Source organism: the organism of the source record quoted next (genome assembly GCF_019968985.1).
Source record: "MAG: Porospora cf. gigantea B chromosome Unknown PgB_NODE_661_length_12857_cov_112.021, whole genome shotgun sequence".
Taxonomy (NCBI): Eukaryota; Apicomplexa; class Conoidasida; order Eugregarinorida; family Porosporidae; genus Porospora; species Porospora cf. gigantea B.
Window position 1 is genome coordinate 1 of NW_027179192.1, and position 12,857 is coordinate 12,857.

A 12,857-nucleotide genomic window follows, 5' to 3' on the forward strand; every position below is an offset into this window, starting at 1 on the left:
CCATATCCAAAATTCTTGGAGCTGAGTGGCGTGGCATGTCTGAGGAGGACAAGCAGCCCTACAAGGATCTCTACGACAAAGACAAGTCACGATTCGAAAGGGAGAAAGAGGACTGGGCTGACGACTCCGACAATGAGCCTGTTGCGCCGCCACCGGCCAAGAAGAGGCGCGTGACTGTCGCCAAGCCGAAGAAGGAGCCCGAGAAGCCAGTTTCTGAGTCCGAGGATGACAGTGCTGCGGGCTCGGGATCGGGCAGTGAAAGCGGTGACGGCAGCGGGAGCGGCAGTGAATCGGGCTCTGATTCAGCCGCGAGCGGTGCGAAGAAGGATGACTCTTCAGAGTCCGACTCCGAGTGAATGTAGTAGTATTCGTGCCACACTCAATATCAAATCTATTGACTTCGAGCGCCTTTTTCTTCAACGGTAAATTACCCTTATTGGCTGATAGAGCCCTGGGAGGCTCATAATATAAGTTATTAACTAGAGTGCTTAGCACTCTCTTCCGGCTTCATTAGTCGCATTCGAACTTGCATCACAACGATAAAAGATCCGTCGAACCTGATCTAGTCAGACCTCCTGCAGTAAATCCCTAAGAAGGCTAGCGAGATCCGAGGCGAACACTCGACAAGTGCCTCCTATGTGTTGCACGCGTAGGGGGGTTTCAACGACGTTGCGGTACTGAGGCGCCGCTAGCCTGGCATGGAGAAAGGAGACCACATCCTCGACCTGCTCAAAATCAAATAGCATGTGGAAAAAGCTGGTATGACTGATCACCTTGAGGAAGTAGGTTTTAGAAGCCTTATCTGAGAACATCTCCACAGCGTTCCGATGTGAGTCTGATATACGCAGAACGAATGCAGCTCGGAGCCTTTGGGCTTCGAGCTCCTCTCGCTCTTTGAGCGCAGGAACCACCTGGGCGACGCACTGCATCTCGTAGAAATATTATATATAAGTTCTTTCCACTGTGGGGATTACTCCGAGTAAAGTTCCTCCCCCATAAAATCTGCAAACACCTTCTTGGCTTCATGTGAGACTCGGCTGCTATCCTCGAAATAGAGTCGGGGTGATCTGAGTTAGACGGAGTCGCTGAATTCACCTGGCGCGCTGAGAGTGCACTCGCCGCACTTGTCGAAGTTCCTTGCTCTTTGGCGTGTCAAGGTCCTCGTCGTCACGATCTACGGCGACTTTTACACCAATGAAAAGGCCTCCGATCGCAGAAAGAGCCACTAGCGGCCAGGCAACCGCAGACGCGGAAACATCAGCAAGGTGGAACGAGCTGTACTCCGGTATCACCGTCGACAGGGACGTCCATGTCGCCCTGACTGCGACGGCGTCCTGAGGGTGGCTCGATAGTGAGCCTTGACCTCGTAGAGCGGCTGCTGACTCCTGCGCGGTGCAGGGGCAATGTCCCTCGCAGCCCAACTCCTCCTGCCAGTAGAGAAAGTCGCCCGGGCCTTGACATGGAAACTGACCAGGACAGATCGGAGGGCCGGATACGGTGTTGGCGTTGCCACGTTGGACGGTATTTGATGTGATAAAAAGAGAACAGCGGCGTTGTCGATATTGGTAAGAAAATTGCTTGCAGATGTTGTTGTCCCGGCAGAGCTTCTGGCACAGACTGATGGTATCGACATTGGAAGCGGCGTACAGGGGTCGCCCAAGCGGCTTGTGCGAGCGCAGGAAGCACGACGGTGTGCATGCGCCGAGACTGGAATGACATGAAAAGGCTAAAAAAAATATATCGATTGTTATTTAATAAAATGGAAGTCGGATAAAAATTTATTCATATTATTAATTTACTCTGGCGAATGTCGTAACTTGGAATATTTGTCAGAAATAGTGCCGCACAGACAGGTCTTCTCAGCGGCTATCGCTCCTGGTTGAGTAGTCGCGTCCTGAATCGACTCAAAGAGCGAACAAGTGGCGTTCTCTTCATGAAAAACCCACCCCTGACATGAACTGTAGTCCAAACAGAGTTCCGAGCAGGTGTGTACTGACCGAACATGTGTGAAGCGGGACAGTTGGGAACCTTCAAACCCCTTATGCAGCCGTAGACAACCACTAGCCGAGAGCAGAGATATCAAGTTCATTATCGGTATTTAAGCTCTCAGTCCACGGCATTCGGAATAGGCAAAACTGCGGGTTATACTCAGTATTGGTCAATTTTTCTATGGACGACGAGAAACCGGACCGAATGCTGACGACCACAAGCACATTCGCCGAAAGCACATACGGAAGTGGGTCGGAGGAACTGCCTTCTCCTAGTGATTGGTCCTCTCGCTATCGCCGTCCCTCCGATTACTCTTATGGCTCGAGTCTACCTAGAGACGTGTTCAGGGCGCCGCCAACCCAGTACGCCGTGTTTCGAAATTTTGATGAGCGGAGCTCAGACCACGTGGCTGGGTCGTTCACTCGACCATTGATTTCTGACGACACCACGTCTCTCATATTGGAAACGCAAAGAGCGATTCGCGTAACTCGACTGGCAAACGAGGAAGCGGCGGCTCGCGATCGGGAGACCCATGCGCGTTTTATGGAGGCGTCGAAGGAGAACGCATGGAAAATCTCTGAAAACGCAGCTCGGTCCGTTCGTTTAGTTATTTATTTAATATTCATATTTTTGTATTTATTCGATAGTTTTTGTTTCTATTTTATTTTGGAGTGATGTTCCTCCAGAGTTATGGATCGCAACTCAAATCTAGAGATGGAAATCGCACGTGTCCGGGCCGACTTCCTCCAGCGAAATGAGGAGCGACAAAACGACCTGATTCAACGTGACACTGAACTTCTGAAGAAGACGGCGGAGTTGGAGGCCTTACGCGCCCAGATCAGGGGTCTCGATGTGGAGTTGGATTGTTTGCGATCTCAACCGCTGGAATCCTCGGGTGAAGATGTAGCGATGTTAGCTGAGCAACTAGCCCGCAAGGACGCGCAAGTTGCCTTGCTGGACGCGCAGACGACCCAACTGAGGAATCAGCTACTAGATGCCAACGACCTCAAAGAAACGCTAAGTCATGCAGGCTCCAATGCCGTGAACGTGCTGCTACAGCGGCTGGAGAAGAGTCGGGAGGAGTCGAGCTCCACCGTCATCCAGCTGCAGGTAACCAATGCCGAGCTGCTCGACGGCAAGCGCACAGCGGAGAATCTTGCGGAGTGCCATCAACGGGAGGTCCAGTCATTGAGGGCCTCAGTGGAGCAGCTACAGCGCGCGCTGCAGGACTCTAACCAGCAGTTCGAGCAGCTTGTTTCCGACTGGCAGCGGGAGCGAACTGAATTGTCGGTTGAGGTCGGGGAAGCGACTGTCAAGGTCGACCTCTGGGAGGGTCAGAACGAGATTCTGAAATCTGAGAACCGTGGTCTACGTAACCAGCTGGCCGAACATCAGGAGTTTAGCCAGCTCTTCCGAACGCTTAACGACGAGAATGTTCGCTTGCGCAGTCGTGTCGCCGACTGTGTCCAAGTGCGTGAATCTCTGGACGTGGGTGTGCAGAAAGCGCTGGAAGCGGCGCAGTCTCAGGTGGCTGCTCTGCGCGAGCAGCTCGCTATGGCGAAGAACGACCGCACGGATCGTTTATTGGGAGACACCGACGGCGACGCCCTCACTACCATTCGAGAGGCTTACGAAACCAGATTTCAGACGTTGCAGACGACACTCACACTGGACAGCGAAGCGTCAATGAAGAACCTCCAGCTCCAATTGGATCAATACAAAGAGTTGTATGAGGCCGTGGTGGGGGGTTCCTCAAGCTCGGCCCAGCAAGGTCGAGATGCGGAAACGGAGGCGAGGATTCGAGTGGAGTTACAACGCGAAGTCGAATCATTTAAGACCCTGCAGAGGAAACGATTAGAGAATTACTACCAGGATACCGGTGAGAGACTCTCTACGGTCGTTGCAGATTTGATGAAGACGGGCCAACGCCAAACTCAGCAACTGGACGCCCAAACAAAGCAAGCGCTTGCAGACATGCGGTCAACGCACCTTGCGGAAATGAAACAGGTGAAAAATGCCTTCGACGCCAGTGTCACCGAGATTATAAAACAATCGGAGTCCCGCCTGGCTAACCAACTGGACGACTTCAATCGCGTTGCGAACGAGGCGAGGACCACGCAGAAGCAGCTGGTCGAGCAGACCTCACATCTTCGCAGCGCCGTTGAGGAGAAACAGGCACTGATCACAAGGCTCGAGGGTGAGGTGACATCCATGAAACCACTGACGGAAGAGCTCTCTGAGCTCAAGAAGCAGCTCCAAGCCAAAACATGTGAGGTGAATCACTTGAAGTCTCGAGTTGACCACGAAAGCGAGAGGGCTCGTGAATCCGGAAAGGTGGAGGCTTACCAACAGTACATGGTGGACTTGCGGCAGCAGCTGTCTCGTTTGAGTTTGACGCCAGCTGCCACGACGAATGCGGACGCCGGCATTGCCGCCAGGGAGCGCGAACTCGTTCAACTGCGATCAGAAGTCGAGTTGCTGAATAAACAGGTCAGTTTCCTCAAGACCAACTCCGCAAATCTCCCGGCGCACGACATGATGACTGAAGCTGACCAACAGAGGATCTTGGGCGAGATCCAAGCTGCGGCCGCAGACCTGGATAAGAGAGCCAAATGCTGCGAGAGTAACATGCAGAACCAACATCGCCAGCGTAAGTGTATAGCCCTTTGAACCTTTCTCATCATGCTCCAGTGTCGCAAGCGCAGGCCCGTTGGTCGGAAGAAATGCAGAAGCAGAAAGCCGATTTCGTCGCGCTACAAAAGAAGCTCCTACCACGAGTAGATGCTGTCATCCAGAAACTGGAATCCCACGTGGAGCCTCTGCTTGCAGAGAGAAACGACCACCACCAGTCCCGTGTGGAACTAGCACGTGCCAAGTCTATGGTTGAGGTGCACATGCAGAGTCGAGACTCGGCTATGGGTGACAAGCGGGCTCTGGAGGCTCTCCTAGGAGAACAGCTGGGACAAGCTGCAGATGTTTTCCAAATGGTGCAACCTGCTGTGCTGAAGATTTCCCAAATGGAGAAGAACGCAGAGCATTGCAAGCTGCAGAGTCTGGAGCTCCGTGATAGATTGGATTCCGCGCTGCGAGACTGGGCCCTATGTCGAGAGTCGTTGGAAGCGGCTCTCAATCGATGCGAAGGACTGGACCGATCTCGGAATCAGACCGTGATCACGGTCATGCAATGCGACTGCGACGAGACGAAGCGGTCACATCAGGCACGAATGCAAGCCGAAACCTCTGCAATGCAGGAGAAGTACCAGAAGGGGCTCGAGACTATCGAAGCGGAGCGGGCTGCCAGGAAGGCAGACTTCGCCGCTGCCCAAGACGCTCTGGAGTCGCTGAAGTCCCAACTCCGACTCCTAAAATCGAAGAAGGCAGAGATGGACAGCTCTCGCCGCGACCTAGAGAACCAGATTAACGGGCATATCCAAGAGGTGATTGAATCCAAGGGACAGCGAAAGCGCATTCTGAAGCTGGAGAGCGAAACACAGCAGCTTCGCTTGCGGCTCAAGTCCAACCCACACGAGGCGGCATACAAGCAGCTCGCTGAGAGGAACGAGCGCGAGCTCGTTGCCCTCCGTGACGATGCTAAATTGCGGCTCGACTCCCTTCTAAGTAAGCTGCAGGACGACAACGAGAGCAATCAGCAGATGAGCCGGAACCTGGAGGACATGGTCCAATCGAATAAGGAGTGGAAAGATCAGACCCGCGAGGCGCGTGAGCGAGTGGCCATCCTCGAGGAGGAGATTTGCGCTCTGCACTCCCGGCTTGCGCAGCTGCCAGCCGACAGCGGCTACGAGGAGATCTTAGTTAAGCTAAACGCTCTGCGGAACGACCGCATGCGTGCAGAGGCGGAGCTGACCAGGAAGTTCGCTGAGCGATTGCAGACCGAGGTGGCACAAGCAGAGGAAGCGGTGCGCATTACTAAGCAGCGGGAGATTGACCTTTTGGCCGAGCAGACATCCACTCAGAAGTCGTCCATGGATGCCCTCCAAGCAGATTTAGCTCGATTAAAGAACGAGCTGATGGAGGCCAGCGAGCACAGTGCTAAGTTGAACGTCACTGTACGCGACCTTCGCTTGGAAAAAGATCGAATGATTGCTGATCTGGTGTCCGAGATGACTCGTAAGGACGCCAACACAGCGAAAGTTGATGGCCTGAAGAAGGAGCTGGAGAAGCAGCTGCTCAATGCGAACTCTGCTGTGCAGGGTCTTCGCGCTCAGCTCGACAATTCCACCGCTGAACGAGACACTCTCCGAACTGAGATGACAAGGTTGCGAGATACGATGGATGTGATTGAAACCCGACACCAAGGTAGCCTGCAACTGACGGAGGAGTTCAAGCAAGTGTTGAAGGAGAATCAAGTGAGGACAGCACAGCTAGAAGCCCTGTTGCGAGACGTGGACGGCGCCATCGGCCGGCAGCACAAGAGCCTTCAGGACGCCACGGGCGACAACGAACGCCTACGCGACCTGATTGCCCGTGTTGACGGGGCGCTCCCGTCCCAGCAGACGGAGTCCTCGTACAAATCTCGCCTATTGGAGTTGTTCTCGCGGGCGACTCAGCTCCTGTCTGGACCGGTGCTGCGGTCCACAAGGATCCGACTCACCACGAGTGAAACTGTTCAAGACACTAAGCGACGAAGGGACAACAACTACTAGTGTGTGAATGTAAATCGGCATTAGCCCTTTAATGCTAACACGACAACTCTACCAGGCAGCCTCCGCTGGCAACGTTGACCGTGTGAAAGAGCTCCTTTCGCGAGGAGCCAATCCCCACTTCTCGTCGGACACACGAGGATCTCCGCTCGAGGCAGCGACATGCATGGGGCACGTGAATGTGGTCAGGGAGTTGCTAGACGTAGGGGCGGTTTGGGTGGCACACAGAACGGGGCTTCTACGGAAGAGCGCAACAACCAGGGCTACACGCCATTACTGGTGTCCACGCTACTCATGGCGGTGGCCAGTCGCAACGGACGACACACCGCAGAGCACGAAGCTGTGCTGTCTTTTTTAGTTATCAGGGGCGGCTGTGTCGACGCGACGGATCCGTTATCGGCATCTGTCCTTCACATCCTCTGCGCCTTCGGATGCGCAGCCGGAATACTGTACCTGCTGGCTGACATCTCAGATCACCGTATCTTCCTTCGTCCACGGTCCCTTGGGGAGTTCCAAAGTATCCTCTCGCCACTTCACACTGTCGAGTCCAAGGAGCAGATCGGGAAGGCCATCGCGAGGGACCCCTTCCTCGTGATGGCAGTAAGTCTTCTTCGTGCTCATTTCGTCCTTCTGCTTAATCGTGCCGGGCCCGGGTTTCTGACTCCTCTGCACTACGCTGCTGCCTCTGGCGACCCAGTGACTGTATCACTTTTGCTGGCGGCAGGGTGCAATCCAGATATGGTGGACGCTAGGGGGTGGACACCTCTATTCTGGGCAGCCTTGAGCCGATCTCCAGCGGTGGTTAAGCTGCTGAATGTGAACCCGTTGCCCAATGACTTCGTAGGTCTTCTGTGCCTACGGCAGCATCACGTTCCTCCAGCGGTGTCGTTCCCCCCTGGACCTCGTGGACAGCATCAGAAAGCCCTCCCTTGCTCGGCTGTTCACCCACTCGGATGACACCACCAGAGCGACCACTAAAAGCACCAGCGGCACACCGCAGGCCTCCTCTTCTGTAGTGGCCACTGCGTCGAAGACCTCAGGCGCGCTTCTCCCGCCAAGGGTCAGGCCTTCCTGTGCTGAGGACGCCTTGTTGACCGTGCTCTGCGTCCTGTCAGTCGTGTCCGCGTTCTTGTCGCCCAACTGGTGGCTTGTGGTGGCAACGGCCTCGACTGTGGTTGTGACTGGTTGCTACCTGCTGTGGCACCAATGCCAACACCAAGAACCCACAGAATGTGCCGCTTTAGATAAACCTTCCGTATTACCCGCAGTGCCCCACATGGTGTACGAACCGTCCCCAGCCTTCCCTCAGGAAGGCTCTCTTCCGCCAACCACCAGGCGCTCTCCTCCGCCCCCCCCCAGGCGGTCTCCTCCCCCCACCAGACGGTCTCGGCGCTCACTTGCTGCAGGAGTGGTGGCCCCAGGTATGCCTGTGCGACTCGACAAGTTCGGTCTGGTGCAGGTGGACTTCTCGCCGAAGCCGGCTTCTGCGTCTCCATTTACCAATATGGAGGAGGAGTTTCTAGTTTTCAGCTGGGTGCTGACCAGAATTATATCCACCTACATCCAATCTCAGCTGGTTTCAGGGGAGGTCAGCTTGGGTGAGTCCCCTCGACGCGTAACGAGGAGCCAGAGTTCCGCCCTCAGTAGCGGGGGCATGTTCCAGGCCATAGTCGCGGAGTCGGAGACTGAGGACAGTGCACTTGGGCCTCGTTTCACTGAATACCGTGTACACGGGTGCCGTCCTACGCGAAACGTCCGCTCTTCTCACTCGAGATTCACCATTGACTCTATCGCCGACACCTATCATCACTCCTCCACGGTTAACACCGACCCTCATTTGATATCAACGGTTCTTAGGAAGGGGAATTCAGAACTCTCCGCCACAGACTCCGCTGATTCCATTCGTCGCCTCCATCGACGCCCTCCTGTGCGGCATGCTAGCCTCAAGAATAATTTGTGGGATGCTAAGCCCTCCGACTGCGGAACAGCAACAGACGGTTCTCAGGGGGGGTTGCCACAGGGACTAACACTCGAGATTGTGGACGGGTCCGAGGAGGGTTTGGCGGCGCAGCTGCTGGACCCCACCTCTCTGAGCTTCGCTTGCGAAGGTCAGCACGGCTCACCTCTACCAACTTCTCACAGCTTCCCTGGCAACCTGGAGTTCCTGGTTGAGACTGTGGCGGCCGCCCGCGCCGGGTCGCTGACCGCTCGACAACGAGCGGCCAAGAGGGTGGGGGCACTGACCCGTGGTCACGCAGGCGGAGTGCGTGGCCTTTTGGAGGCAGCACTACACTCTCCTCTGTCAGGACGGATTCGGCCCTATCAATGAAGAGCCCTTGGAGCCCAGGCCGCACCTGTAGGCGGCAATGTCATTCGCACACAGACTTGCCGAGTACTCGCCGCTGTGCAGTCCGCTCTTCACTCCCTCGGACCGTCGGGCGTCCCTCAGTGGAGAGCCAGAGATGCGCTCGTGGCTCGTTAGCTACCTGCTGACTGTACCACCCATGCCCTCTGTTTGGGTCCGGCCAGCCCTCCCTTGCCCTCTGTCCGATCCGCCCAGCATGCGGCTGGCACCACTCGAGACGTACATCTGCATGAGCGAGTGCCCACCGCCCTCCAGGCGAGTGACCAGTCGGTGTCTGCCGTGGGTCCTGCTGATGTATGCAGCGCTAGCGGCCTTGCAGTTAGTGTGGATGGCGGTGGCCTGGGCGGCTTTCTATGCGGCGAGCGTCGTCACCGTCGTTGGCATCATTTTTGCTGGCAGACGTGCCACTTGCATACTGTCGGTCCACACTGGTATCTAGAGATACGAGATTCCAGCGCTCTCGTCTTCGTGCGTCCGCGCGTTTACATTACTGACTCGTTGATGGTGAAAATCCGTTTTCTTTTCCATGACCTACGTGAGCCCTCTCACATTTGTCGTGCACTTCGCAGTGTTTCCATATGTCCCCGAGTCAGAACCTGGCTCGGAGGGAATGGTCCCCAGCAACATAGTGCCGATATCTGAGACAGAGCGGCTCATGGCGGTATTTAGTCTGCTGACCGCTGAGCTGGCTTTATACCGACAGTATGTGCCCACCCCCGTAACCATTCCTATCCACGTGCTAGGGACATTCGACTGTGCCGGGCCCGGTACGTTCCTTTTTTCCATTGAAACCCTCCGACTTGGCATCCTGGCGCGGGGCTGCGATTCCGCTACCGCTGTGGTATTGCTTTACGTACGCGACCCTGCAAAGGGAGAGCTGCTCATGGACATCGTTCGGTCAGTGTCACCGTTCCCACCGGCCTGCTTCACGAACTTGGCCCCACGAAGCGTGCCGTTGCACCCAGAGATCCGGTCTTCTGGGCGGTGGGTGACCTCCACGGATGCGGCGCGCGTTGACTGGTTCATTCAGTCCACTTTTGGGGACATGAATTGTTACATGGAATGGAACTGCGGATCCAAATGGGTTGGGGGTCTTCTCTCTCACCGGTTGTGGAGGGAAAGGCACAAGGAGCGGTACCCTCAGCACGAGGGCGAAGACGAAGCTGAGTACCAACTCCGACTTCAACGCGTGTGGATGGAACGCACTTGGGCACTCTTGGACTCTCTAGGAGAGGCCGATACATTGGTGGAGTCCTTGTTAATAGTCAAACAGAGAACGTTGCAGTTCTTGCACAACAACAATAATCCGAGAAAGGCCGAGCATCTGGGAACGTTCGAGGGACTTCGGAAACTTTTTGGGCGGTTTCTCATCAAGCAGACCATTCCAATGCACTACGAGCGCTCAGAATCCTACCAACACGCCATGGTGACGGCAGTTCATCTGTCGACGGACAAGACGGACAACGGCCCGGATTGCTACCTTGTCGCATGCTTACTAAGCTCTGTGCCAGTCACAGGCATCTGGCCGTTCTTGCAATTGGAGCGCCTCACGAAGGATGCTGAAAGCCTTGGTCCTTTGTCCTTCCCTTTGGATAAGAAACATTCATTCTTTCCGAATGTCGACAAGGAGCTTTTGGATGAGATTGTGCAAATCCAAAACATGGACCAGCGACTCTTGAAAAACTATCGCTTGACCCGGAAGCGTCGTCGGGTTTGGGAGCTCATACGAAGTTCTGCCTGCCCGCAGCCGATGGAATCCTTGGCGTTCTACAACGTGGTGCCTCCGCAGCGATCCCAGCAGCCCCAGAGGGCTACCTCGGATAACTGCCTGCCGAGTCTACCTGAGAAAGTTCCGCCAGGACTGGTTCTTAAGGATCCTTTGTTGCCGGCGATCGTGATTCCTTTGAACGAGGTCACATCGATTTCACGCCTCAACCAGTGGTCTGCGCGTGGCTTGCAATTCAACATCAAAACGAAAGCTGCCAAGCACACAGTCTCTGTACCACTCCTGCGTGAAGCCAGAATATTGCATGCAGGTTGCGTGTTGGTGAGAGCGATAGTGGAGGGGAGTTCCGCGTGAGTCCGTTGTTCATTGTGTTTATGTGGTTGTGGTTCTAACAAAACGTGTACTGCTGAGGGTGAACCAGAACCACCAGTAGTCCCAAATGTGCCTGTTGTGGTGCCAGATGAGCCCGAAGCACCAGCAACCCCAAAAGAAGAAACCTCAAGACTGTTGCATGTGCCTGTTGTACGTTGAGCAAAACAACCCAGGACCCCGCATGTGCCTGTTGTACGTTGAGCATGAGCAACCCAGGACCCCGCATGTGCAGTGAATAGCGGGAACGTTGGCCAAAACGCTCGAGCGCCATGAAAGCGCAGCGTCTGCGACGAGGGTGCGCAGTCTCCGACAGAGTGGCTTGCCTTCGAACGTGATAGGCGCAATTTGCCAAATTCGGACGATCTGATAATGAACTACAGTGGCGATATGAGCCCCGACGAACTAAACATGGTCTTTCAGGAGCTCCGGGGTCTTAACGGCGACCTTAACATAGGGGATGGGGTGTTTGACTGGCCGTTGAGTCCCCAACCTCTGGAGTCAGACATGCTGAATCCATTGGTAACGCCTCGACAAACGGTAGGTCAGAATCCACCATTCCCGGGGCAGCCGGGCTCCAAGCTTCCCTCACAGCTGGGGCAAAATTTCCAGCCTGGGCCGATGCAACAATCGGCATCTGTGGGCAGTTTTAACTCTCCTTTCCCCGATTTGCGTCAATCTGCTTCTGCGGGTAGCTTCAACACCTTCACACCCGGCATTTCCAGAAACGCCTCCACTGCGAACCCCTTGACCGCGCTACAGATGCAGCATCATGCGCAAAGCCAGTGGCAAATCGCCGAGCTCGTATCGCTGAATCAACTTTTGAACGGCTGGACCGAGCCAGGCAGACGTGTACCTAAGAGCATCTCGGTCCCGACTATGGCACAGTTGGAACAGGCCGCTTGGATGGAGCAGAAGATAGGCAACTCGCGACTCAACGTCACCAACAAGTTAGGCGGTGCCCGCAGTTCCAATTCACTACTGCAGCGTGGACTCTCTGCGACGACTTCACATGGCAACTTTTTAGCTCCAGACGTTCTAGGCATGCCCAGTGCTTTTGACTGTCAGGGAGGTCACCATAACACACAAGACTACTTGAACCAGCTTTTACTTCTTCAGCGACAGACCCAGACTCCTGCTCCTGAATTCCCCGCTGAAGGTCTCACCTTCGAGCCCCCCACGTCTACCACTTGCTCCAGTCTCACCGCCAAGCCGCCCAAAGCTGATGGGAGCTGCAAGCTGCTGGAGGACTTCCGTTCAGGCCTTGGGTCCGTGCAACGGCTTGAGGACATCGAGAACTGCGTTGTCGAATTTTCCAAGGACCAACTCGGCTCGCGATTCATCCAGAAGCAAATGGACGTGGCAGGTCGCGACGTCGTCCGCCGAGTCGTTAGCCGCATCATTCGGCATGGACGTGGCCTGATGAGCGACGTTTTTGGAAACTACGTGATGCAGAAATGCCTCGAGGTGTGCAGCGCCGAGCAGCGGCAGGCCATTGTCGCGGAGATGCGTGGGTACGTACTGGAGCTGGCCCTACAGATGTGCGGCTGTCGCGTGGTGCAGCGAGCGCTGGAGACCTCGCCGCTTGAGACGAAATTGCAGATCGTCAGTGAAATCCAGGACCACATCATCTCTTTGGTGGAGGACCAGAACGGGAACCACGTTGTCCAGAAAGCTATCGAACACGTTCCACCGGAGAAAATGGTCTTTGTGCTCGCCGCTTTCAAAGGGAAGATGCGGTTGATGG

General features: G+C 55.3%; 6 protein-coding genes across 12 annotated transcripts; 5 read left to right on the forward strand and 1 right to left on the reverse strand.

Moving 5' to 3' along the window:
- Positions 1-356, forward strand: KVP17_000472 (uncharacterized protein; the record flags this gene model as incomplete). 2 transcript variants are annotated; one of them, XM_068522693.1, is made up of 1 exon in its annotated part: positions 1-356. In XM_068522693.1, a coding segment is annotated over one exon (356 nt), but the record flags the coding sequence as incomplete, so codon positions are not given. The 2 variants fall into 2 exon arrangements, with proteins under 2 accessions (XP_068372431.1, XP_068372432.1); XM_068522694.1 differs by having other exon boundaries at positions 36-356.
- A 210-nt stretch (positions 357-566) lies between these two features.
- KVP17_000475 (uncharacterized protein) lies at positions 567-929 on the reverse strand (the record flags this gene model as incomplete). The annotated part of the gene is made up of 1 exon (XM_068522740.1): positions 567-929. The coding sequence occupies one exon, from the start codon at positions 927-929 to the stop codon at positions 567-569; it is 363 nt and encodes a 120-aa protein (XP_068372438.1).
- Positions 930-2,169: 1,240 nt separating this feature from the next.
- On the forward strand, positions 2,170-6,653 carry KVP17_000474 (uncharacterized protein; the record flags this gene model as incomplete). Of its 3 annotated transcripts, none has more annotated exons than XM_068522729.1 (2): positions 2,170-2,582; positions 2,676-4,659. In XM_068522729.1, 2 exons carry the CDS (start codon positions 2,170-2,172, stop codon positions 4,657-4,659), a joined length of 2,397 nt encoding a protein of 798 aa, XP_068372437.1. The 3 variants fall into 3 exon arrangements, with proteins under 3 accessions (XP_068372437.1, XP_068372436.1, XP_068372435.1); XM_068522728.1 differs by lacking the exon at positions 2,170-2,582 and adding an exon at positions 4,681-6,653 and having other exon boundaries at positions 2,704-4,639; XM_068522727.1 differs by lacking the exons at positions 2,170-2,582; positions 2,676-4,659 and adding an exon at positions 4,713-6,653.
- A 31-nt stretch (positions 6,654-6,684) lies between these two features.
- Positions 6,685-9,454, forward strand: KVP17_000471 (uncharacterized protein; the record flags this gene model as incomplete). Of its 3 annotated transcripts, XM_068522679.1 has the most annotated exons (5): positions 6,685-6,852; positions 6,879-7,490; positions 7,531-8,880; positions 8,909-9,006; positions 9,034-9,454. In XM_068522679.1, the coding sequence occupies 5 exons, from the start codon at positions 6,685-6,687 to the stop codon at positions 9,452-9,454; spliced, it is 2,649 nt and encodes an 882-aa protein (XP_068372430.1).
- An 87-nt stretch (positions 9,455-9,541) lies between these two features.
- On the forward strand, positions 9,542-11,095 carry KVP17_000476 (uncharacterized protein; the record flags this gene model as incomplete). The annotated part of the gene is made up of 1 exon (XM_068522757.1): positions 9,542-11,095. One exon carries the CDS (start codon positions 9,542-9,544, stop codon positions 11,093-11,095), a length of 1,554 nt encoding a protein of 517 aa, XP_068372439.1.
- Positions 11,096-11,482: 387 nt separating this feature from the next.
- KVP17_000473 (uncharacterized protein) lies at positions 11,483-12,857 on the forward strand (the record flags this gene model as incomplete). Of its 2 annotated transcripts, none has more annotated exons than XM_068522709.1 (1): positions 11,483-12,857. In XM_068522709.1, a coding segment is annotated over one exon (1,375 nt), but the record flags the coding sequence as incomplete, so codon positions are not given. The 2 variants fall into 2 exon arrangements, with proteins under 2 accessions (XP_068372433.1, XP_068372434.1); XM_068522710.1 differs by having other exon boundaries at positions 11,483-12,849.